Source organism: Ovis aries, chromosome 17 (genome assembly GCF_016772045.2).
Source record: "Ovis aries strain OAR_USU_Benz2616 breed Rambouillet chromosome 17, ARS-UI_Ramb_v3.0, whole genome shotgun sequence".
Lineage (NCBI taxonomy): Eukaryota > Metazoa > Chordata > Mammalia > Artiodactyla > Bovidae > Ovis > Ovis aries.
The window spans coordinates 51,429,921-51,454,493 of record NC_056070.1 but is presented as its reverse complement, the minus strand read 5'-3'; the positions used below and the strand labels follow the sequence as shown (position 1 = coordinate 51,454,493).

At 58.2% G+C, this 24,573-nt stretch overlaps 1 protein-coding gene across 28 annotated transcripts in view; it reads right to left on the bottom strand.

Moving 5' to 3' along the window:
• The window catches only part of NCOR2 (nuclear receptor corepressor 2), a 235,426-nt gene that overhangs the window by 39,798 nt on the left and 171,055 nt on the right, over positions 1–24,573 (bottom strand). For 23 of the 28 annotated variants that reach the window (XM_060401093.1, XM_042234520.1, XM_042234523.1 and 20 more), the window contains 4 exons: positions 17,644–17,786; positions 9,200–9,347; positions 5,305–5,355; positions 3,582–4,215 (listed from right to left, as the gene is read on the bottom strand). In XM_060401093.1, coding sequence (XP_060257076.1) covers positions 3,582–4,215; positions 5,305–5,355; positions 9,200–9,347; positions 17,644–17,786 — 976 coding nt within the window. The remainder of the gene's footprint in view (positions 1–3,581; positions 4,216–5,304; positions 5,356–9,199; positions 9,348–17,643; positions 17,787–24,573) is intronic. The other 5 variants (XM_042234529.1, XM_042234535.1, XM_042234539.1 and 2 more) reach the window with 1 other exon arrangement.

Sequence of the window (24,573 nt, the reverse complement as noted above, 5' to 3'; positions counted from 1 at the left end):
GTTTAAATCCCACCACTGGCCAGGTGACTTGACCAACTGTGCCTGACTCGGTTTCCTCACCTGTAAAATGGGTATGAGAACAGTCGCTCCCTCCAGTGACTGTCCTGTGGGCAGGACACGGGGAGGCACAGGAAGCCGTGACAACAACGCCTAGTGCTGAGTGGCCTGGGCGTCTCCTCGTCCCTGCGGGTTTGCTTCCCGCCCCGGAAGACCAGGGCTGGGGAGGGGGCAGGGGCCCAGGGGACGCTGGGTCTACAACAGCATGTCCCTTCTCTGCTGAGCCCCCTCCCCAGATTCCTCATTATCGCTGGGCTGGGATAATCCTGGCTGCCAGGCTGGGGCTGGGAAGGCAGGATCGTGCAGATTCACAACGGCATGGTCATGCTGGTTTCCCACGCCCCCAAGATAAAACCCCACTCCTCACGTCAACCCCCGGGGCCCTGTGGGGCCAGGTAGAGCCAGGACTCTGCTCACCTCTGTGACCTCCTCTCGTGCCCTCTCCCCCTTCCCTCACTCGCTCTGCTCTCTGCCACAGGCCTCTTTGCCATCTACCGAACACAAGCTCGTGAGGCCATAGGATCTTTGCAGCGGCCATTCTCTCTGCCGACTTTCCCTCCGTGTCTCATACTCTGTGTTCCCATCATCTTTCAATGTCACCTCCTCAGGCAAGTCACACTCCCTCCATAACCAATCTCTCCCTCGTTCACTTATCACACGAGCATTCCCTTTATTCCCTTGCTGTTCCAATTCCGTACTAATCGCTCCCAGTGAAATGTAAGCTCCCTGGAGCCAGGACCTCATTTGTTGCTGCTCGCCTTGAGCTCAGGATGGTACCTGGCACACCCTGGTGCCTAGTTAATCATTTACAGAATAGAGAAATAAAGGAGAAATTGCTGTTACATTCTTTTGAAATTCCAGGGGCTCAGCGGAAGCAACTACATTCCATCCTCCTCATGGAGTGAACTTTGGGGGCTCCTGAAGGAGTTCCAAAGGAAGGGAACAACTCCTTTCATTGGGCATCTTACTGGGGGCTCGGAACTCCATTATTCTCTCAAGCAGCCCGTAAGTGGGGATACCCATACCCATCCTGTGGATGAAAAAACTGAGGTCCAGGGCAAGGCACTTATGAAGGCCCAGCCCTGCCAGAAAGTGCCCAGCACCGTCTCTGGGAAACGGAACAGGCGGAGGCAGGCAAGCTCAAGGCTCTGCAATCAAAGCCACTATCTCTGGCTGCTGGCCAAGAAAACTCCCAGGCGGAGCTGTCTGGCAGAAAGCAATGGAGAGTAAAAAGCAGGATATGATTTTCTCTCCCAAAGCCGTACGGGCATGGGCCAGAACGCAATGCATCTTCTGTCTTGTCCAGGGACGCCCAGTGCACTGCGCTGAGACTGCCAGGCGGGAGGCAGGGCTGTGGGCAGGAGGCCAGGACCTGGGGTCGCCCACCGATCTCTCTGGGGTGGTGGAGGGGGGTGGTGCTGGCTACCAGGGCGCACTCTGACGCATCTCGCCTGCGTCCTCCGGCGCCCGCCTGGCCCCGTGCGGCCGCGGCCGGGGCAGGAGGGAGGGGTGGCGGACTGCCAGCCAGGAAGAGGTCAGGAGGCTGGCCTGAGTCCAGCCTCACCCTGAGGGTGGGGGACTGGCCTCGGTCACAGAGGGCGTGACAAACCAGGTGTCCTGACTCCCAGCCCAGGGTTCCTGCTCCCGAGGGACCGAAGGCTGGACGCTTAGGCAGGAAGAGTGGACAGGAGCCAGACCCAGCTGGGGGATAGAAAGACACGTCCCTGGGTGGGGCTGAGGCTGTTGTGGGGAGAGGCTGAAAGTAGGCTGTGGGGCTTCAGGCCTGGCCCGAGGGGTCCAGGGGGAAGCTGTTGGGACCCAGGCCAACCCTCTGAGGTGTCCAGCCCAGGCAGGCCATGTGTACCCAAAACACAGACTCCAGGAGGCCGCTTATCAGCGTGGCTGTCCCATGAGCTCAACGCTCTTCCCGCTAAGAGCAGAAACGTGTGTTTCCATGACTGTCTCTCTGGCCAGAGGGAGTAGGGTGGGGAGCCGCCCACCCTGACCCCATTACCCAGGCACAAAGAGCGAGACTCTGGCCCAGGGCCTTCCCCGGCAGATCAGGCCGCCGTGAACTCTTGTTTTCCAAGCTGTGCCCACTGGGCAGGAAACTTAGGACCTCCAGGCCCCCAGAAACCTGCTGGCCAGACCTCTGCTTATCCAAGAGCCATACAAGTGGGCTGAGGGTCCTGCCAGGAACCAGAGGTAGCTCACCGAACACATGGGGACCCAGCGAGCTCTGACCAAGTCCGGTTTTCACATGAAACGTTCTAGAATTTGCCATCTCCGCATGCCCCAAGGTGAATCACAGAGCAGAGGAAACAGCTCCCAGTGAACCGGTCGGATTTGAAAGTCAGATTTTCCTCCCTCTCGCGCTGCCCAGAACTTTTCCGAGAGACGTGAGAGGAGCGAAAACAGACTGCACTGTTTTCAGTCAAAATAAAAATGACCGGCCCGCCTCATTAGAAAACAATTCCTTAAGCCGCCCAGATGCAAGCGGGCGTGGATCTCCGCAGCCCTGCCCTTTGCTGCCCACACTGGGCCCTGAGTGGGGCCTGCTGGCTTCCGCTCTGGCCGGGGTCTCGGGGACCCTCAGCGGGCAGAACATGAACCGGCCAGGATCCCGGGCATCTGCCACTTGCCCCCATGTCCACCGCCACCAGCCTCACCAGGACATCCCCAAGGCCGCCTCACAAGGCGCACCCCTCTGCCCCTCTGGCCCTCATTAAATCTCCCCCCTCACACAGCCGGCAAGTTTCAGAGCCTGAAACACACCCCAAGTCACAGGCACAAGCTGGAGAGGTCTCACTGTCCTGAGAACAAAGTGCAGCCACCCATCCAGGCCGGAGGCCCCGCAAGGCGGGCTGGTTTGCTGAATCGTGCAGGCTCAGTCCCCACCCCCGGCCTCTGCACTTGCTGGTCCCACCATGTTGAGGGTAAAACTTTGTCTCTCCAAGTCTGCTCAAGTCCTAAGAGCCAAATACCTATGAATGTGAACTTCTTTGGAAATAGGCTCTTTGCAGATGCGATGCAGTTAAGAGGAGGTCCTGAGGGTGGACCGTCATCCAAGGACTGACGTCCTTATGGCAAAAGGGAAATGGTGGCACAGGGACACATGCAGAGAATGTCACGGGACCACAGAGTGACGCGTCTACAAGCTGAGGGTGGCCGGCACCACCAGAGGCTGGAGGAGGCGGGAAGGAGCCTTCGGGGGAGTGGCCCTGCCGATGCCTTGACTCTGGGGTGGCCCTTGGTGGCGGCAGCTCTGGAAGCTAATCCACGCTCATTGTCACCCTACTCCTCCCTGCCCAGGCTCAGCTCAGAGGCCGCTGCTAACGGGGGCCCACCCCATCGATGTTGCCCTGTCCCAACATCGGAATTCCTGCCAGATGGAGAACACTTAGTGACGGCCCCCTCTCCCTCCGAGGGCAGGCGTGGAATCGGCCTCGTGTGCCGTTGTCTTGGTACACAGGTGATGCTCAGTAAGCGCTTACAGAATGAGACGACAAAGCCGGCGCACTCACCTGTTCTTGTCGCCACCCTCGGGCTCGTCCACCTCGTCGGCGCTGCAGGTGGCACTGGAGTCACTGTCCTGGGGGGCGCCTGAGCCCTTGGCCGCGGGGCCTTTGGCCCCAGAGCCGCTGGCCTCCTTCTTCTCCACCTTGAGTGCCCCCTCAGGCACAGCCTCCACTGCGGCCTCCTGGCCCGCCTTCACCTTGTCAGGCCCCTCTCCGGCAGCCTCCTCCTCGCATTCACTCTTGACAGGCTCCACGGGGTGCGCCTCGCCTGGCTCCTCCATCTTGGCCTTGCCCACATCGGCCGCCAGCTCTGGGGCCACAGGGGGCGTCTGCTCTTCCCCCTCCTCGGTTGAGGGGGCGGCTGTGGCCTCTTCCTCCTTCTCCTCCTTGGGGACCACAGGAGGGGGCGTGGCAGGCGACTGGGGTGCTGGTGGGGGTGTGGGCGGGCTGGTGGCTTCGGGGGCCGGGGTGGGCTCGGTGGGGGCCGGGGTGTCCTCGGGCGGCGGGGTGGGCGGCTCGGGAGGTGGTGCATCCGTGCCCGGGGCAGGCGGTGGCTTGGGCCCATTCTGCCCCGTGTCCTTGGCGGCCTCGGTGCGAGGTGAGGGGACGCTCTCGGTGTCGGAGCTGTTGTTGACGGCGGCTGCGCGGAGAGAGCAAAGATGGGGTGAGCAGTGCCGGGGGCCGCTCAAGCTTGAGACAGGCAGGGCCCTGCCCACGCTCCTCTCACCACCCGATGACCCTGACTGTGTAGCCTGGTTCTGGGTAGGAGTTCGGGAGGCCGCGGTCCCATCCCTGGACACCAAACAGCCCCGAGGCTCCTACACGCCTGGGCAGCCCGCCTGGCCCCTCCCAGACCCCTGTCCGCCTCTGGCTGCCCTCTCCACCTGCTGACCCTGGAGGAGCCCAGGACCTGTTAACTTCCGATCCCCGGAGTGGCTGGGTGGGTGGCCAGCACCCTACGGAGCCAGGCTAGGGGCAGCCAGGGGTGCAGGCTTTCGTTCTGGGGTCGCCTTGTTCTCATCGGAGCTGCAGCCCTGGCTCTGCCCCTGCTGACACAGTGGCCTCCCGGACCCGCTTTCCCCATCTGTAGAGTGGGGAGAACAGTTCCCACCTCACAGGGGCTGTGGCACACAGGGTGACACCTCCTAACTGTCTGCTGCTGTGTCATGAAGGTCGTCCTCATAAAATGCGGCCAGTGAGCCTGGAGGGGCTCCCAGGGAGAGGGTCCACACCAGCTACAGCCCCTGGCCGCTGTCCACAGGGCTGGCTTGCAGCAGCTGCACAGTAAGTGCTGATCGAGTGACAATGTGCACAGACGAAGGGAAAGGGGCCCTCAGCTCCAGGCCTGGCTCCTTAGCCTTAACCACGACTCCTCTCCCTTCTTTGGGTTTCAATTTTCCTCCCTTTCTACAAAATGGGGACATTTGAAACCTCCCTCCCCCACACTTGCTGTAGGGGAAACGTAAGTGGGTTAAGAGTCACAGGTGGACACACTAGTAAGGAATCAACAGAACAGTCAAGTCGAGTGCACTGATCCGCAGGTGTGAGCCAGGGAACAGCATGGGGAACAGACACTACACTGAGGAGGGGGAACAGAGGCAGCGGTGGCACCAGCAGTGGCGCTCACAGGCAGAGGTGTGCTCCCAGAGGTGGGGCCCTTGTAGACAACCCCCACCCTGGTCTGGCCCTACCCCCACCCCACCCCAAGGCCAGCTGGCCACATTCGTACCTGGGCCACTGCATTCCCCTCTGGGGACCTCGTTCCCAGAGGCGTGTAAGGCTGGAAGGAAGTGAGAGAAGGGTTAGAAGCGAGGTGACATGAGCAGCAGGTGGGGAGGGAGGAGGATTTGGGGCCAGGCAGGCAGGGAGGACCTACAACCTGGTCCCGAAAGCCCGCAGCCCAGAACACTCCTGGGTGTCCTTGGACAAGTCACTGGCCTTCTCTGGTTCCCGGCTCCAGGCTCCTAGGGGTGGGGTGCTGGCCTCAGAGAGGGGCAGGGCTGGAGGGAGAGGCCTTTGGGGCTGCCTGGCCCTGTCTCACCCCTCAGATGCAGAGCCAGGCCAGCAGGGGCTGCCAGTGCCCTACAAAAACACTTCTTTCAGCTTTTACTGCCCCCAGACTCCCACCTCTCCTGTCTCTTGCCTCCCTTCAAGGCCCAGAGCAAAGGCTACTCCTCCCAGAAATGACCATCCCAACAATAGCAACACAGGCTTGCTCTGCTGGTGTTGGGCTCTGGGCAAAGTGCTTCACACACACAACTCACTCTCAATAACCTCTAAGTTAGAGACGATCATCACCACTCTGCTTTGCAGATGAGGAAACAGAGAGGTTGAGTCACTTGTCCCAGGCCACACTGCATGGGGGCAGGAGACGGTTGACCCCAACATCCTGTATCCCTCACCATGGGGTTCCTGACCCTATCTTCTGACTTCGGCAATGTCACTCCCTCTTTTCACACTGTCAGACCACAGGACGAAGGGGGCCAGCACTGAGGTCCTCTGGACAGATGGCTCAGCCCCAGAGCCTGTGTGTTCATCTACAAAATGAGTGGTTTACGCCTGGCTCTCTCCCTTACTCAGCAGCTTATCTCTGTCAGGGATTCTCAGGCATAAGCGTGCCTGAGGGTCGTGAAGACTCAGATGGCTGGGCCTACTCCTAAAACATTTCTCACTCAGTCGGTAAAGGCGGGGCCCAAGAATCAGTATTTCTGACAAGTTTAAATCTTGGTCCCCGAACAGGCCAACTGGCTTCCTTGGATAACTTTCCTGTGTCTCAGAGTCCTTGTCTATTAAATGGGGTGATGACAGTACCTGTTAGGCTGTTGTGATGATTAAAGGGAATAATTCAAGGCTGATGCTCTTATTACAAGCACAGGCTTTACTGGAGAAACTACAGGGTCAAATGGATCGTTCCCCCCTCCCCTGGACTCATCTCCAGCCTGGATACAAGGCCCTTGCTGCCTACCCTCTGGAGGGGTCTGTGGTGCTGTTGGGATATTCTAGATGGTTCCACTGGAGAGACCTCAGGCCCTAACCCGGGACCTACCTCTCCTCCCCTAGCCTGGTCACAAGGGACAGGTTTACACAGCAAATGCCAGTTGGATTGGCAGATTCCAAGTCTACCAGCTACGTGACACCTTATGTGAGTAATTCTCCTTTCCCTCCCCACATGAGGCCTCAGTTTCCTCATCTGTAAGATGGGGCTGTCACCTGGTGCCTTTGGGCAGAATCTTCTTAACTGCCTCCCGTGATGTGCGTGCTCCGGGCCGCCAGGTGGTCACAGAAGCCCTGGGTCACCAGCCAAGAATGCCCATCTCCCATCTTTGATAGGGAGTGTGAACCATCAGGGGACAGGGAACTCACTACCTCAAAATTCTCTAACTGGGCAGCATCTGTTCTGCTTTTAATGCTGAGCCAAAGTCTGGCTTCCTTTAACTTTCCCACCAAGCCTGCATCCTGCCCACACACAGCCAGGAAGATATTTAAAGAGGAGAGTGGGTTCCTGCTCCCCAGGTTCCCTTTTCCTGGTTACAAACCCAGGACTCAGAATTCAATGACCTGAGGGATTTGGAGCCTTCCATCAGAAACTGGTCAGGCCTCTAGCCAACCTGGCCTGGAGAGACCCAGCGCTGGTGAGGAGGCCAGACTCAGCACCCCAGGTCACCCCCAAAGTAAGACCACAACAACCAAATGGGCTGATTCTTCCTTTTCAACCTGGAAGTAGGATTCGGGCTGGTGAATGCCCTGCAGCCTGGCATAACTTGGATTTATTTGCATGTCTTGCTTACAGAGCCAGGGGTGATTTACACCTTCCTTGCAAATGCTGGCAGAAGTTTGGGAGTTTAAATGCAGGGGCAGGCAGATAGGAGCGACAGGAGGGAAACCTGGGCAGGAGACGGGACGGGAGGAGAGGAGGGCCCCTTCACTAAGAACCTGAGGCCCCGCTGGGGAGTTCTGGCTGGCAGGATGGTAGGAGAAGCAGACACATTTAGTGAAGCGGGGGGCGGGGGCCTTCAGAGGTGTTGTGTGTGGGGGTCTTCAGGGTTGTCATGCCTTGAGGGACTGATGTAGAGCAAGTAAAAGGGAGGGGACTGGGGGCCAAAGGCAGAGTAATCAGTGACCAGGGATGCAAGCCTGCCCTTGGGCAGCCTCGTGTGACTTCCACATCTATAAATGCTATTTGCATAGTGGAGCCGGGTGTTACATGGGGGCCAGGCTCCAAAGCTGAGTGACCATCTTGTGCAGTTGAAATTCTTTTGAGAAGTGGGCAGAACTGAGAGCAAAATTTAAATATTAATTCTCACTCTCTCTTTAGCAGCCCTCACCAGGTGGCAGAATTCATCTAAGATCCAGGCCGACGACGCAACTCTGGGGTGCCTGGTGCAACTGCCCCCAGCCTCAGTGCCCCAGGCAGAAAGCTGGGGGCTGTGCAGTTTATCATTCAAATTCGGACACTTGGGAGCAAAGTGAAGCATAATTACATAACTTTTGAATACTTATCGACCAGCGGTATTCGTTCTGCTTACATTGGTCAAGTTGAAAAATACTGGTCGCTCAGTCGTGTCCTGACTCTCTGCAACCCCATGGACTGTAGCCCACCAGACACCTCTGTCCATGGGATTCTCCAGGCAAGAGTACTGGAGTACAAAATAATGGTTCAGGTCAGAAAACTATTTTTATGGACTTCTCTGGCGGTCCAGTGGTTAAGACTCCACACTTCTACTGCAAGGGGCACAAGTTTGATTCCTGGTTGAAGAGCTAAGATCCCACATGCTGTGTAGTGTGGTCAAAAAAAAAAACCTATTTTCAAAAGTAAACAATTTTTTCCCCTAAAATGTGACACCAGATATGCTGGCAAGATAATAGGTGTCACCAGAACTGGATATGTCCTGGATGTGTAGGGTCACCAAGCACAAGACTGAACTCACAGGGGGCAGGAGGACAGAATGAACAAGTGTCCTGCGAGTGCAGAGAGGCTGATTACCATGATTATTGTTGCCACTGTCACCACCACCGTCACCATCACCATCATGATCACCACCATCACTACCGTCACCATCACCATCATGATCACCACCATCACCATCGTCACCACCACCGTCACCATCACCACCACCGTCACGATCACCACCATAACCACCATCATCACCATCACCACCATTGTAATCATCATGATCATCACCATCACCACCATCGTCACCATCACCACCACCGTCACCATCACCACCACCATCACCATCACAATCACCACAACTACCATCACTATCACCATCATCACCATGATCATTACCACCACCACCATCATAATCATCACCACCGCCGTCACCATCACCATCATGATCACCATCATCACCACCACCACCACCATCATCACCGTCGTAATCATCATGATCATCACCATCACCACCACTGTCACCGCCGTCACCGCCACCACCATCAGCGTCACCGTCACCACTGTCACCGTCACCATCACGATCACCACCATCGTCACCACCACCATCATCACCATCACCACCATGATCGTCACCATGATGATCGGCCTCTCCCCTTGGGGCAGTCCAGGCCCCTTCTCAGCAGGACCCAGGCATTTCTGGAAGAGGCCAGCTCCCACGGCCCACCCTCACCTTCCGCCTCCTCCGCCATCTCCTCTTCATTTCCGCTCACGCCCGACGCCTCCATCTCCTCGTCCTCCACTACGGGTGGGAAGGCGGCCTCCTCACTGGCAGCGGCCGGGGCTTTCTTCTTCTTCCTCCGTGCATTCCTCTCCTTCTCCTAGGGCACAGGGATAGTGGCAGGTCAGGGCCAGCACCAGGGCCAGGACCTGGGCTGCCAGTCCGGGGGCTCCCGGAGCCAGAAGCCTGCCATAGCTGCCAGGGACAGTGATCCCGGCCACTGTCCCAAGGGCGCTCTTCCCCGCTCGCACTCCAGCTCCACAGCCAGACATGCCAATGGCTATTTTTACCCAGAGCTTCATTCTTCCATCGTGTCCCAGGTACACCAGGGTGCAGCGTGGCCTAGGGGCTGGCCCGACATCCTTCCAGAACGGGTGAGGAAGGGCTGCCTCTGCCTGGAGGGCCCCCCCGGATTGCTCCAGCCCTGCTGGCTGTCCGAGCCAAAGCGATGACCACACCCCCTGGAGGGTACACTGCCAGGCGGTGCAGTCAGTGCACTGGGGAGAATGAATGAATGATGTGTCCCCGTGTGGCACCACCTGCCCCCAGGCTAGCTTGGGTGGCGTGTCATTTATAGTACGCCAGGGGACAAGAAAGCACAAAGAATGATGTAGACAGGGTCTCTGCCCCTCCACAGGCCAGCTAGTCAGGGAGACAATGATCAACACATCAATTAAAAAGAAGACTCAGAGGTGGAAGCACGGCAGCCCATGGGGACAGACAGGGCGGGGCGAGACTGCAGCGGGGTGGGGCTCAGGAAAGACTTCTCGGAAGAGGTGACATCTGAGCTGAGTCCTGAGAAGAAGCTGGCCAGACAAGGCTCTGGATGAGAGTGGCCCAGGTGGAAGGAACTGCAAGTACGGAGGCTGGAGGTGGAGCCAGCTGGGTGGTTCGAGGAACAGAAAGAAGGCCCTCGGTTGGCAGTCTTTCACTTCCCTCCACACCTCCCCCCCGCCACCGCCCCCGTCTGGTCCCCAGAAGCCCTGCTCCCCACTCTGGGAGCCAGGGGCCCACCCCCAGCCTTGGCACAACTCCTCCTTGACGGCTCCTGTCTTTGCACCTCACTGTGCCAGGTGCCCCAGGAGGATGTCTCTTTACCCCCAGGCTGAGCCAGGCAGAGGTTCAGAAAGTGTTTGTTGATTGACTTACTGAGTGACTGAATAGGCAGCATCGAGGCCTGAACACACAGTTGGCAGAGTCAGGGCACGTGTGGAAGCAGCGTGTGCTGGGGATCCGAAGTGACCAGGGACTCCCAGGGGGGTGGACTGGCCCCTAAGAGGGGACCCACCCGAATATTGCCAGTGTGATGGGAGGGGTCACAGCCTGAACCCTTTGGGTTCCCAAGGAAGGAGATGGAACCTAAATGCTCCTAGACGTGTCAACAGCTCCCAGCAAAGCCCCTTACCCTGGGATGACTAGGTTCCTCTCAGAATAAATGTCCCTGGTGGCTCAGAGGTTAAAGCATCTGCCTCCAATGCGGGAGACCTGGGTTCGATCCCTGGGTCGGGAAGATCCCCTGGAGAAGGAAATGGTAACCCACTCCAGTATTCTTGCCTGGAGAATCCCATGGACAGAGGACCCCGGCAGGCTACAGTCCACGGGGTTGCAAAGACTTGGACACGACTGAGCCACTTTACTTTCACTTTCACTTTGAACCCTAGAATGGGATCTTACTTAGAAATGAGCTCTTTGCAGATGTAATTAGGTGAGACGAGGTCTTATTAGGTGAGAAGAAGAAGAAGGTTGCTCAGTTGTATCCGACTCTTTGCAACCCCATGGACTATACAGTCCATGGAATTCTCCAGGCCAGAATACTGGAGTGGGTAGCCATTTCTTTCTCCAGGAGATCTTCCCAACCCAGGGATCAAACCCAGGTCTCCTGCATTGCAGCCGGGTTCTTTACCAACTGAACTATTAGGGAAGCCCACCTGCGCTATGAGGGAGGACCCTAAATCCAGTATGACTGGTGTCCTTAGAAGAAGAGGGAATCTCGAACACAGAGGCACCCAGAGCCACCAGCCGAGGAATGTTCGGGACTGTGGGCCGGCCCCAGAAGCTGGGAGAGCAGGGTGGGGGGCCTCCCCTGGAGCCTTTGGAAGGAGCAGGACGCTGCCGACACCTTGATTTCAGACTTCTAGCCTCTAGGATTGCAAGAGAGCAAGTTTCCGTACCAGTTTGTGGTAAGCTATTACAGGGAAAAGGGCACTAGTGCACCTCCCCTCTGCCAGTTTCCCGGCCCCATGCAGCTCAACTCACTCTCGGACAAATGCTCCATCACCTCCAGGTGCCAGCAGGCCCTGCCCAGCCTGGCCGCTTACCATGCAGGGCCTTGAGCAGGCCTCAGGGGTCCCCAAGCTCCAGCCCCTGCCCAGGAGTCAGATCACTTCCTGTCCTGTCTCCTTCCTGAGCAAACGGGGCTCCTTGGAGTACAGCCGCTCAGAGTATAGGGAGGAAGAGGGAAAAGTCCATTTGCCCGTTAGTCACGGTTTCCGTCACCAGCACTCGGCCAGGGCTGCAGCCCCACCCTGCCGAATGTCCACCGGGCCCCTGGGCACGCCCGGCTCCACCGACATCCGCCCGCCTCCAGGGGCTGGTGCAGCCCAGCCCCAAATCCCGAGCTTCTCTCGGGAGGGTCCCCCAGCTAGAGCTTGCGAGGACACGAGAAAGTTCTGTGGCATGTGGGTTCTGTGGGTGCAGCTGAGGGTTCCCGCTTCTTCCCCAATCTATTTTTAGCAGATGGGGACCCACTCGCGTGTTTGGGGCTGGGTGAGGGAGAGCGATCAGCTGCCCGGGGGGCAGGGTCAGGGATAACACTAGGAGCTTCACAGGGAACAGGGGCTTCCTGTGGGCCAGGTGGGGAGGCACTCCCTGGGGAAACTGAGGTCCCTTGGACCCGCAGCCCAGGCCACGTTGTCCCAAGCAAGGTGAGGATGATATCAAGACCGGGATCTCCCCAACACCGGGTCTCAGGGGTTGGTGGACTTCGTGTCCCGGCAACCATACCAAATTCTTCTACATGTGGCCCCAAACCCCAGAACTGAGAGTTGTGTATGGAACAGGAGATGCTGGCGATACTAGTGTTAGTGATCACAGCTGATGTTTATTAAGCACCTACTATGCGTCAAGCCTTCCCTACGTACAAATTTCCTGTATCTGCACATCTACTCTGCAAGTCAGAGAATTCTGCTCCCTGCTTTAAACTCTCCAGCCATTCCCGAGAACCCACAATATAAAAACTCAAGTCCTCCCCACTCCATACAGTCTAGTGTGATTTAGGTCTAGACCCCACTCAGCTCTCTAACTGGTTTACCTTCCAGGTCTTCTACAAACACTGCCCTTCTTATGCAGATGTGCTCACAATGCCCTGGCCACAGGACCTTTGCACTGGTCATTCATCTGGCTGAACATCCTTCTCTCAGACACCCACAATGCCTGCCTCCATCAGGGTTTCACTCGTACATCACCTCCCCAGAGAGGTCTTCCCTGATTACTCTGTCAAAATGAGCTAATCTCACTCCCCATCAATCACTTTCTACTACTATCCCTCATCATACCATCTTCAGACCACAATCAGAAATTATCTGTGTGTTAATGTTAATTTGTCTCTCCAGCTAGAACTAACTTCTCGAGGGCTGGCACCTTTGTTCTCAGCTGAATTCCCAGCACACCTAGACCACAGCCTGGTGCAGAATAGGCACTCTGTAACTACTTCTTCAGATGCATGAAACTGATAGACAAAGACACTAGCTCAGAGAGGCAAAGACACCTGCCCAAGATCACACAGCTTATGGGGTCAAGAAGCCCAGACTTCACGGCAGGTCAGGTTCAAGTACTTCCCTGCCTGACCATCTCTCTCTCTTCAGGCCTGTGCAGCTTCAGATGGAAGAGGCAACAGAGGAAAACAAGGCGGGGGATGGGTTGAGACAGACAGAGACGGACAGACACGGAAGCTGAGCCCCAGGGCCTGGATTCACAGATGGGAGGAAAGGGTAACCTTTGGCCATTAGCAGGGGGAGGGAAAACCTCGGAGAAGTCACCAGTGCCAGATGTTACATAACTCTGGGACGTGCTCCGCCTGCCCACCCGACCCTGCTTCCTGCTGACGTTGTCGGTGGCCACACTCAGGCCAGATCTGGCGCAAGGCAGGAGGGGACACCCCCTGACCCCCTGCTTCCCCCACTGCTTCCTCCGTTGGCAGAGGGTGACATGTCTTCCTGAGCTCCAGACAGGGCCTGGCCGGCAGCCAGAGGTGGCTGCCCCTGCTTCAGGAATCATAAGGACCTGTCTCCCTCCCGGGATTTGGAGGGTGTAGGGCAGCATCTTGTGAGGCCTGCCTGCATTCTCCAGTGACAGGAAACTCACTCCTGCACCCCGGGTGGCCACTGTCAGGATGGATGGACCCAAGGCTGATGGGTCCCCAGATCCCTCAGTGCACTTTCTCCGCAGGCTTCGATGTAAGTCCACTCCTTCGCAGTCAGCAGGGAAGGAGAGCCAACTCCACTCTCCCAAACGGCCCTTTCTCATCCGTCTGCTGGCCTCAGAACATGGCCTGCTGGCCCCCACCTTCTGGGCCATTGCTTCCCACCAAGACCACCTCTGCTGAGTTCCGTGGGAGTCCTGGAACACAGGGAGGGGTCCAGAAAGGGAGGCCAGGGGCGTCTATAGATGTGAGTTCAAACCCTCTCTGTGGCCTCACCAGGCCGCTCTCCCATCTGACCTCAGCATCTCCACCTGAGGATGGGGTCAATGGTGATGACCTCAGGGGTCTGGGGAGGGGCCCAAGATGGTGCTCAGGGTCCCTCTGCTGCTCACACCCCCTCCTCCTCCTCAGCCCACCAGTGATGCTGCCTGTCCTCCAGCAAGTTCAGGGTCAGAGAACAAGGAGGACGATTGTCTCTATCAACTTTGGCTGTGCTTTGCTGGGACCCACACAATCTACCTCAAGCCCAGCCCCCGCTGGGTGGCCTCTCAGCTCACAAACCTTTGATGGTTCCCACTGTCCATTAAAGAAAGACTCAGCTCCTCAGCCCAGCAGGAAATCCCACCACATGTATATGGATGGCACCTGCCATTTCTTCCCTGGCACATAGTAGGTACTCAGTAAAGCCGTGCTGAGTGTGCAGTGGGGGTCCAATACTTATTAAGCACTGATCAAGGACCACGCCTGGCCCTTTACAAGTAGGAAAGCCTCTGCAGCTCACAGCAACCCCATGATGGGGGCCGGTCTTACCTCCTTTAAAGTGAGGCTGAGTGCCACGGGCACCACCAGTCAGGAGGCAGCAGAACTCTGTGTGCCCTTTACCCAGGGCCCCACTCTGTACCATCTGGCTAGACTGCCTCTTTGGATGAGTGAATGAATGAATGAACCAATCGATTAATGAACCAATTCCTCAGGCAATCCAGGAGTGGACATACTCTATACCCAATGAACAACCAAAAGAGATGCGACACCCCACCTCTCAGTGCACTTTTCTCCGCAGCCTTCAGTGTAAGTCCACTCCTTCACAGTCAGCAGGGAAGGAGTGCATTTACACTGTCCGGTCATCCAAGACACCAGGCACCAGGTGGCCACGGGCAATTCACTACTGAACCCGCCAACACTGCCGCCGCCACGTGGCTCTCAGTGAGGGACGCTCACAACGTGCCAGGAACACTTTTAAGCACCCCACACCCATTTCACTCAAACCGTTCCCACAGCAGCCCTTTGAGGTGGACATGTATGTGCTTAGTCGTGCCTGACTCTTTGTGACCCCATGGACTACAGCCTGCCAGGCTCCTCTGTCCATGGGGATTCTCCAGGCAAGAATACTGGTCCCCATCCAGGGATCGAACTCATGTCTCTTGTGTCTCCTGCACTAGCAGGTAGATTCTTTACCAACTACGCCACCTGGAAAGCCCACCTTGAGGTGGGAATTATCCCCATTTCATAAGTGGGGAAACTAAGGCCCAGAGAAGACAAACCACTCACCCAAGGTTGCATAGCTAGAAAGCATCAGAATCTGCATTTGAATCTGGGTGTCTGGGGCAAGTCCCTACCATGACTGTTCCTGCAGATATTATTCAAGAGAGCACCTCAAACACCCCTGAGAAGAAAAGGGGGACGCAGTGGCTTTAAAATAAAAATGATGCTGGTACTACTACTAGTAGTTAGGGCAGCCTGAGTTCTAGGAGTAAGGGTTGTCATTATCATTTACAGATGAGGAAACTGAGGCTCGTGGGGTAAAGCCACTACCCAAGGTCACAGGTGCCAATTCATGAAGCCAGGGCTTGATTTCACTTTCTCCCAGAGGACGAGCCACACCACCTATCCAGCTAGTAGCTCTGGTTCCCCAACCCACGCTCTCAAATTCTGGGGTCTTGGGGGGTGCAGCAGGGCCATGCCCCAGTGAAACCTGGAAAGTGAGGCCGTGGGCCAGCAGGCTCTGAGAGGAGACTCCTGTAACCCAATAGCCTGGGGAAAGCACGCTGGTGTGTGGGCACTGGGCTGGGCTGAGCAGGGAATGGGAGGGGGAGGGGAGAGGCAGGGAGGACTGACAGGTCAGAGGGAGAAGGGGAGGAAGCAGGAAGAAGACATTTCTGTCCCTGGGGGCTGTCAGGGCCAGCCCCTGCCCCTGGTGTGTACAGGTGACCTGCCACCTGCCTCCAGCCACCACCGCCACCTTGTGCTACGGGATCTTAGCCAGCGTTGTGTTACAGACCAGGTGCCCCTCAGCCTTCACCATCTTCCTCCCTGCAGAAACCAGAGTACTGGAAAATCTAGAAGACCAGCAGAGCGCCTTGTGTTTGAGCGAGCCCTGCCTGAAGCTTGAGGAGGAACAGAGGAGCACCGGGAAACAACTGCAGAGGAAGCAGGGGAGGGGCAGGGGGCACAGCCTGACCGGACACAGTGGGGACGGGGTGCAGGCAGAGGCCTGACCCAATGAAGCCTGCAGGTGGGCCTCAGCCCTGACCACAGGGCCATGCAATAGCATCCTCCTCCAACCAAGAATACTCAGGGGGCTGGGGAGTGGGTGGGCTAAGTCGTTCAGTCACGTCAGACTCTTTGCGACCCCATGGACTGTGGCCAGGCTCCCCTGTCCGTGGGATTCTCCAGGCAAGAATACTAGGGTGGGCTGCAATTTCCTCCTCCAGGGGATCTTCGTGACCCAAAGATTGAACCCATGTCTCTTATGTCTCCTGCACTGGCAGGCAGGTCCTTTACCAACTGCACCACCTGGGAAGCTCAGGGGCTGGGGAGTGATGTCCTCAAATTTAGCACAGCACTCCAGCAGCATTCAAAGAGGGAGATTTTGCTCCCTGATCCACCTGCCATGCTGTGTGACCCCAGTAGCCTGCTTGCCCTCTCTGGACCACGGTGGGCTGCATGAGGAGCAATTCAACCCCCACCTCCGACAGGCTGCACATACTTCAAACCCAGCAGAAGCCGCCCGATCGTGGGGAACTGGGGGGTGGAGAGCTGTGTGTGCCCCTCCTGTGCCCTCACATCTGCAAGGAACTATGCAGCCCGCCGAACAAGAGGCATGAGTCCTCAGGTCACGTAGCTGTGGGTTCACCCCCAAGTCAGCTGTTTACGAGCCTGGCTGAGTCTCAGTTTCCCCAGATCTGAAATGATGACCGTGCTTGACATGTCACAAGTGTGCCCAAAAAGGGAAGAGAGAGCAATGGAGGGAGGGAGAGAGAGAGGAGGAAGAGAGGGAGGCAGAGAGAGAGAGGGAAAAGAAAAGGGAAAAAAAAAAAAAGAGAGAAGAAAAGATGCCGCCCCCAAATGGCCCTGTAACAGCTTCCCAGTAACAGCTGCGGAGGAAGTGTGCAGACCATTCATAAGAGCAGTGAGGCAAGCCCGCCCCTTCTGTGCTCCTGGGGGAGGGGGAGGTCTGAGCTGCTTCTCCAGTCCCCTGGAGGACAGGGCTCAGCCGGCTGCTCCTCGGGGTGGCCCTGAGACTGTGAGTTCAAATGGGGGTAGGGGGTGATGCTGACTTAGGGTTCATCTGCCCCGGGTCTTCATTCCAATGTGCTGACAGCCCCAAGTCCCTGGTGAGTCAGTGCCCTGACCCACCACGCTCCTTCCTTCCTCCCTGCCCGGAGCTCAAGGCCCTCAGAGGGGTCTGACCGGGGAGTGCTAGTGAGAAGGGGGCGGGGGTGTGGTGGTGGAGCCGGGGAGGCGGGGGGGTGGGCCTGTCCATCGAAGTACCCAGGAGGGATGCTGACGGCATGGAATCAATCCCAGCAGCATTCCAGGGGGACCACTGAGCAAGAAACGGGAGGGGCTGAATCCTGAGCAAGACCTGGTGTTAAGACTCCTCCCTGCCCAGGGCTCTGAGGCTGCAGTGACCACATGGGACCACGGTGTGACCCCAGCAGGGGAGGAAGGGAGAAGAGGTTGGTGGGGGACTCACCATCTTCAGCTTGTGCTGCTGTAGAATCTCATCCAGGTTCTGCCTCTTCTTGTAGTTGAAGTAGAAGTTCTTACACTGGGACACCGTCTTGGAGCCCACCATCCGGGCGATGGCCGACCAGTTCCGGCCGTGTTCCAGGAGACCTATAGGAGGAGGACGGCACGTGAGGGGTGTCAGGGGGCTGGAAGGGCAGAGAGGGCCTGTGTCTGTGGCATGGAGAGCAGAGCCCCGGGCCAAAAACAGCCCTGATCCCGGGCCTCAGGCTCACTGCACCAGTCCAGGGTTTCTGGAAAGAGACACACGGGGATTGGGCTGGTGGGGGAGGGTACAAGAAGGAGGGGACTGGGCCCTCTGAGAGAGGCCTGGGCTCCAGGAACTGGAAGGGCAGGTGGGAACAGCCAGGGTGCACCCCCGCTGAGGTCACCATCAAGGGTTCTGGGGCTGAGGTCAGGGGCACAGATCCCGCCCGGGGCCCCACCTCTCCTCCTCCCCTGCTGGTCGTGACCCGGCACTGACACTCGCTCGCAGCTGCAGACGAGGAGGCCTCGGGAGACAGGGCTGTTTTCCGGCCGCACCGGGCCAGGGAAAGGAAGGACCGTGTGAGCAGGGGTGGGAGGGTGGAGTTCGGGTGGGGGCGAATCGGGCCAGGAGCCTCCGTGCCCAGGTTAACCGGGGCAACCCCAAGCTCCCCTGGGACACCTAAAGGCCCACCCTGGACTCGTGCCCCACCAGGTTCGTTCAGGATCTGGGGTGGACTTGCCTCCACAAATCACAGCCACCCTCATCTCCATGAGCTTCTCACACAGACTCACAGACTTCTGATGTGGGGAGAAACCCCTAGGAATTGGCAGGCGCCACCCCAGACTCACCTAGGGCAGAGAAAGCTCCCTCCATGCCCACAGACTCGGGCCAGAGCTGCACCTCCAGCCCCTATTCCATTTTCAACACCGTAAATGCCAGGCTCAGCAGAAATGCAGTCCCTCCCGACGCACCCCCCACCCGCCTCCAGCCGGCCCTGAGTCTCGGCCCATCAGCCCGCCGTGCTCCCAATACATGGGCTCGCCTCACATCAGCCGGTACCTCTATGTTTTTATGTCTCATATCCCCTGGTGAGCAGCACGCCTTGTGCGCCCAGGTCAGCCCAAGCAGGTAGGGCCTGCCCCCCTCCTGACAGCTGCAGGAGGGGCTGAGGGGAGGTTCCAGCCTCCAGGGGCTGCGGGGCAGGACTGGGCCCCCAGAGGGCAGCAGGAACGAAGCCTGAGTCACGTTGCTGGGAACAGAGCGGCCTCTGAGCCCCAGAGCTAGACTCCTAACGACTAGTGCAAGATTTCCCATAACGAAGTTTGAGGTCGTTTTCCTTGAATCAAATCAAGCTGCAAGCCAGGAGGGCTATATTTTGCAGGGGTGGGAGCCTGAGGGGCTGACATTCTGCCTGTCGGTATTTTCTGTCTTTCATTCATCCATCCATCCCTCCCTCCCTCCATCTACCCATTCATCCAAACATGTGCCGGCGGCTTGCTACATACAAGGCTCACACATAAATAAAACAGCATCAAAAACAACATCAACAAACCACCGTGTCACATGGCCGAGCAACCTGGAGTTTGCAAAGCCCTTCAAAGACTTGGTTCCCTCTTATCCTTGCTGTCGAGGCCACGGCTGTTTTCACATCCCCTGGACAGGAGGGAAACCGATGCTCCGGAGATCAGAGCAACTCGCAAGCTCACGGGGTGGGCCACGGGGCCGAGTGGACATGGGGTCCAGGGCTGTCCGCTCTCCCGCCTATAGGCCCAGTGGGGTGGGGGAGGGGTGCTGGACTGACAGGCCACCTGCTCCCCTGTGGAGGCCACCAGGCCACGTGGCTCCACGGCCGCTGCTCAGGGTTCCTCAAGGACAGGCACGGGGCGGGGGGTTGGGGGGGGTGGGTTGGCGGGGGGAGTCAGGGTGTGGGATCAAGTGTAACCCAGCCCCCTGACCTTTCCCTCCGCCTGCGCCAGCAGCAGCTGCCACTTCCAGAGAACCTGGCCGAGGACGACGGGGACGCGTTTATTTATATTTCCCCAACCGGGGCCAAGAGAGCCCAGGCAAACACGTTGGGCCGGAACCCCGGGAGGGAGAGGGCGGGTCTCCCATCTGGGCCTGCTGGGGGGGTAAGTATGTGGGGGTTAGGGAGGGGCGGTGGACAAGGACTCAGGGGGTGGCTGGACCCCAGGGAGGTTGACATTTACAAACTGGACACATAAATAAGGAGATGGCATGGAGTTGGCTGAGAGGCTGAGGTTCTAATTAACTCCACTCGTGGCAGCAGCAGGGGCTTGGGGGGCGGGTGGGGGGGTGTCGCCCAGCCCTGCCTGAACGCTGCCTGGGAAGGACCGCTGGACTGAGCCACCCTGAAGCTCTGCCCGGACTTGCTGTGTGTGGTCCCCGCCATTCGCTCTGCTGTCTGGGCCTCAGTTTCTTTAAGTGCTGTGCAAAGAGCTGGGGTGAGTGTCCTAATATTACCGGCCAGGACACCTGGGGTGGGGGTGGATGGGTATGGGCTGTCTTCTGGTTCTGAGAACCCAGACCAAGGGTGCTGGGCACAGGGATATGCCCTGTAGACCTCACCATGCTTCGGGGACAACCTGAACCTGATGTGGCGTAAAGCCCCCCACCCCTTGACCTGGAGAGAGCACCTCTGAGCACACTGTTCAGGCCCCCTCCCGGATCTGCCTCAACATAGACCTCCTTCCCAGGGAGCCCCCACCCAACAGCCAGAGAGGCTGGGAAGGGGCCCTAGAAGAAAGTGAGGTGGGACCCCACGGTAAAGAAACCCCGAGTACCCCCCCCAGCCTGAGGTCCTTGTCACCCCTGGGGTCCCCGTCACCGTGTCCCAAGAGCCCCCCCAATCCCCAGTCCCCTCCCCGGAGCCACTCACTCACATCCTCTCATCTGCGTCTCCCCCTCGGCCAAGTTTTCCGGAAACATACGGCTTGGAGGATGCTCCAGGGATCGGAGCTGGGAGCAGCGGGCTGGGAGGCGGGAGGCTGGGCGGCCGTGGTGCCGGCTCCGCAAGGCTTCTGGCTGGCGTCTGCTGGCGGCTCAGCTCAGCCTCACATCCTTCTCGTCCAACGGCGGCGCGAGGGAGGAGGGAGGGAGGAGGGGAGGAGGGAGGAGGGAGGGGTCGGGCGGTGGGAGGGGCCGGGCGATGGAGGGCGGCAGGCGGAGGCTGGCTCCGGGGAGGGCGGGGAAGCAGCTCTGTGCTGCGCGCGCCGGCCCGCCGGCCCGCCCGCCCGTGGTGGCCCAGGGCTCCTCCGGCAGCGCTGCCACCCCTGAGCCGTAACCACCCCCCGCCCCCCGCAGCTGCGGGCATGCGAGGTGCCCTTCGCCTGATGGGGGAGGGCGGCGGGAAGTTGTCGGCTGTGTGCTCGGTGCCCCGTGCCAGGCGTCACCAGGGAGCACCGCGTCCGCGCCTCCTCTGGGCACCGACGTGCCCAGCGTGGGCGCTCAGCCCCCGGACCCCTGACGCCGCCACTGGGCAGAAACCAAAGACCCCACCCCCACCTCCACCCCGACCCCCACCGCCTGTCCGGCAGCCTCGCCGCGGCGCGCAAGGACTCGGCCGATCTTCCTGCTGCCTGACCCAGCGAGACGCGTCAGGGCTGAATGTGACCTCCAGACGGAGGCTCCCGGGAGCGGGCGGGCGGGGGAGCGTGGCAGAAGCCCAGGTTCAGAAGGGGGCGGGCCAACTTGGCACTGGCCTCCCCCTCCCTCTCTCCCCATCCGTGGCGGTGGCGGCGTCAGCAGCGGTAAGAACAGATGAGGGTTCAGAAAAACAGAGCTTCTCCACCCCGGCAAGCAGCCGGGGAGCAAACAGCTTCTTCCGCCGTCATTCCCCTGTGCGCTGGTTCCACCTGTGGTCTGCCCCCCTTCCCGCCTGACTGCTGCCAGGGTGGCCTGGCCCATCGTGGGGGACTCTAGAAGTCTGGATGGGCTGGAAGGGGGCGGTGGGTGGGCAGGGCTAGGTTCGCCTTCTAGGAGAAAGCTTAGAATCTGAGGGGATTCTTCCAAATGCAAGTGAGACCTCCAACCCCTGAGGATGGGAGGGGGAGGGTCTGGAGTCCTTAGGGAGCTCTCTGCTCCCCGAGGGTCTTGGGGCCATGGCTACTTTTTTCTTCCCTCTCTGAGACGCCCAGGTCAGCCTGTGCCCCATAAAAAACACCTGCTACAGATGCCCCAGGCAGCTAGCTCCCAGGGAGTTGAAAGTTAACTGAGTTGAACTTTGGAGCAAGATCCAGGTCACAAATGATTTCTTCAACTCCCAGGTCATTGACCTGCTCATCCCTTCTGCCTTCAAGCCTCTCCATCCTGCCCATGAAACCCAAGGGACAACGGCCCACCCCTGTCCCACCGCCTTGCCCCCAGTCTTCGCCGTGAGCCCTGGGTCTCACCCCCAGGGAGGACAACAGAGCCCAACCATGCTGGGGAGCCGGACATCCCACCTGAGTCCCACGATCCTTTCTCTGCAAGGGAGGCCCAAGGGGGCTTCTAAGGATGCCAATCCAATCGGGTCACTCCTCTGCTTCAGATTTGCCAGTGATGACCCAATGCTCTTGGAATAACACCCAAAGGCCTTGGTGTGGTGCGTGAGGCCCCGCAGACTCGCCCCGCCCCCCTTGTCCAACCCGATTCCTACCCCTCTCCTTGCTCCTGCCACCCACCAGGACCTTTCCTGCCCAGCCCCTAGGTGTGCCCCAGGACATCCGTACTCACTGTCCCTGCTGCCTGCGTAGCTTTTTCACAGACCTCCTTCTGCCTTCCTTCACTTCTCAGCTTCAAGGGACAGCTCCTCAGAGAAGCCTGCTGTGACCACTCTTTCCAAAGCTCTCCTCCCGGCCACCCTGCCGTTACGGGGTTTTGGTATCTCCAGAGCGCTGATCGCTGCTCCCTGAAATTAGCTCCTTGGCTCCACTGCTCGCTGAGGGCAGTGTCTCTGCACCCACAACTGCTAGGTGGGCAGGAGGCACCCGGCAAATGAATAAAGCTCCAGATACCTTAGGCATGTGGGTTTGGGGGCTCACTGGGCATCCCCCAGGCACCTCTGCTACCTTGCTGGGGCCCCCAGCTTCAAAGAGAGTAGTGGGCTGAGCGTTTATCCCCATGGGGGGTCCTGAACCTTCCCCAGAAGAGAAGGGAGGGAGTGCCCCCCTCTCACACCAGGGGCCCGCCCTCACGCACTCTGTGCCCCCAGACAGCAGATTCTGCCAACATCCCCTGTGGTTTGGATTCCCCGACCTCACTTCTAATTTCTAAGGAAGGAGTTTCGTTCTGAAGCTTGGGGAATCAGAACTAGGAAGTGAAATTGACCAAGACAGGAAGCCAAGCCAGGAGGTCTGAGTCACGGAGCACAGAAAGAGGCGAAGGAGCAGGGGGTGATGGTGAGGGGGGGTTCCCTGTAAGGGGGCTTGGCCTGGCCGCCCTGGCTGCCCTGGCTACCCTCAGCAGGGAGCTTCTCATACACTGTCTGGGGGCCTGAGATGAACTGTTCTCACGGGAGCAGTGTCTAAGCCCCCATCAACTCAAGTACACAGGCCCCCAGAAAGACCTTGTCCCTGTCATGACCCTCCCCAAGGTGCTACCATCTCAGGGACCCCACTGCAGGCAGCTCTCATCTCTGGGGTCTGCAAACCTGCACCAATTACACCCCCCAACCCCACCATGGGCAAGTGCTGATAACCTGAGGGTGGAGGAATCTTTCCAGCACCCTCGGGCAGTACCACACTGCCATCCATCTGTGTCCTGGGAATTTCACAGCTGCAGTCCCCCCCCCCCAAAACTCGCATCCCTCCCCCCGGGAGACACTTGTTTCCCACCACCCCAGCCAGCCCCAGCCAGCCCTGAAGTTTTTTCTATTCCCTCCGTGAAGCAGAACAGGCCACTTGCAAGAAGGACGTGTCTACAGCCCTCCCACCAACCACCTCTTTCCAAGAGAAACTCTGGTTTGCAAAACAAGATTTTCTGCCTAAAACACTATCAAAAGAGCGGGGGAAAAGAAAAGAAAGAAAGAAAAACCAGCCGATTTAGTCCTGAGTCATGCCACTTCCTTATTTCGGAAACTCCAAGCCCTGGGCGGGTTTGACTTGGACTCAGCACAGGGTTGGCGACCTTGCTGGAAACCTACAGTGTATCTGAGCTTCCAACACACCTCCCGCCAGTCCCCGAGGGGATTCGGCTAGACAACTTCACACCTGAACTTGGACTTACCTTTCTACTCTTTTCAAAGTAAGCCTCCGTGCCTACATCAGCCTCAGCTTCAGCTATTATATCTGCACATCTTAGGGACAATGTGATCTCCCAACACATGATCAAAGACATTAAGATGAAAAAAATATCACCTATGTGCAACCTGGCATCCTACCATTTTGGGAAATTATGCATTCAATGTCAAGTTTTCCAATAGAGCACAGCCAACTGGTAAATTCTGGGGCCAAGCAACTCCAGGTTATTTGCTGTACAAGCCCCAGCTCATCACTTGGCCCCTTGGGCCTCAGTTTTCCCATCTGCAAAGCAGAAGGTGTGTCTGTGTGCATGTGTGAGTGTGTCCTCAAATATGGAGAGGCTGCCTTGAGGGTCCCTTGGAGGATTAAGTAAGATCATTCATGCAAAATTCAGGGACCAGTCAGCACCGGCCACATGCTAACAGGGATTGTCATTACTGTGTAACCTGCCTTGGGTCTCTTTCTCTGAGGAAGCACCAACTTGAATGCCCATGTGTGGATTTTGCTCCTGGAATTTCGAGTGGGCTGGGAGATGCTTGACTTTACTTTCAAGGCTGCTGACAAGCAACAAGAGAAGGGTCAGGAGCTTACCCTGATATCTGGCTGGGTCCCCCAAGTTCAGGCAGAAACCTCAACTCTCTCCTCCTTCTGAACACCAGAAGAATCCAGGTTT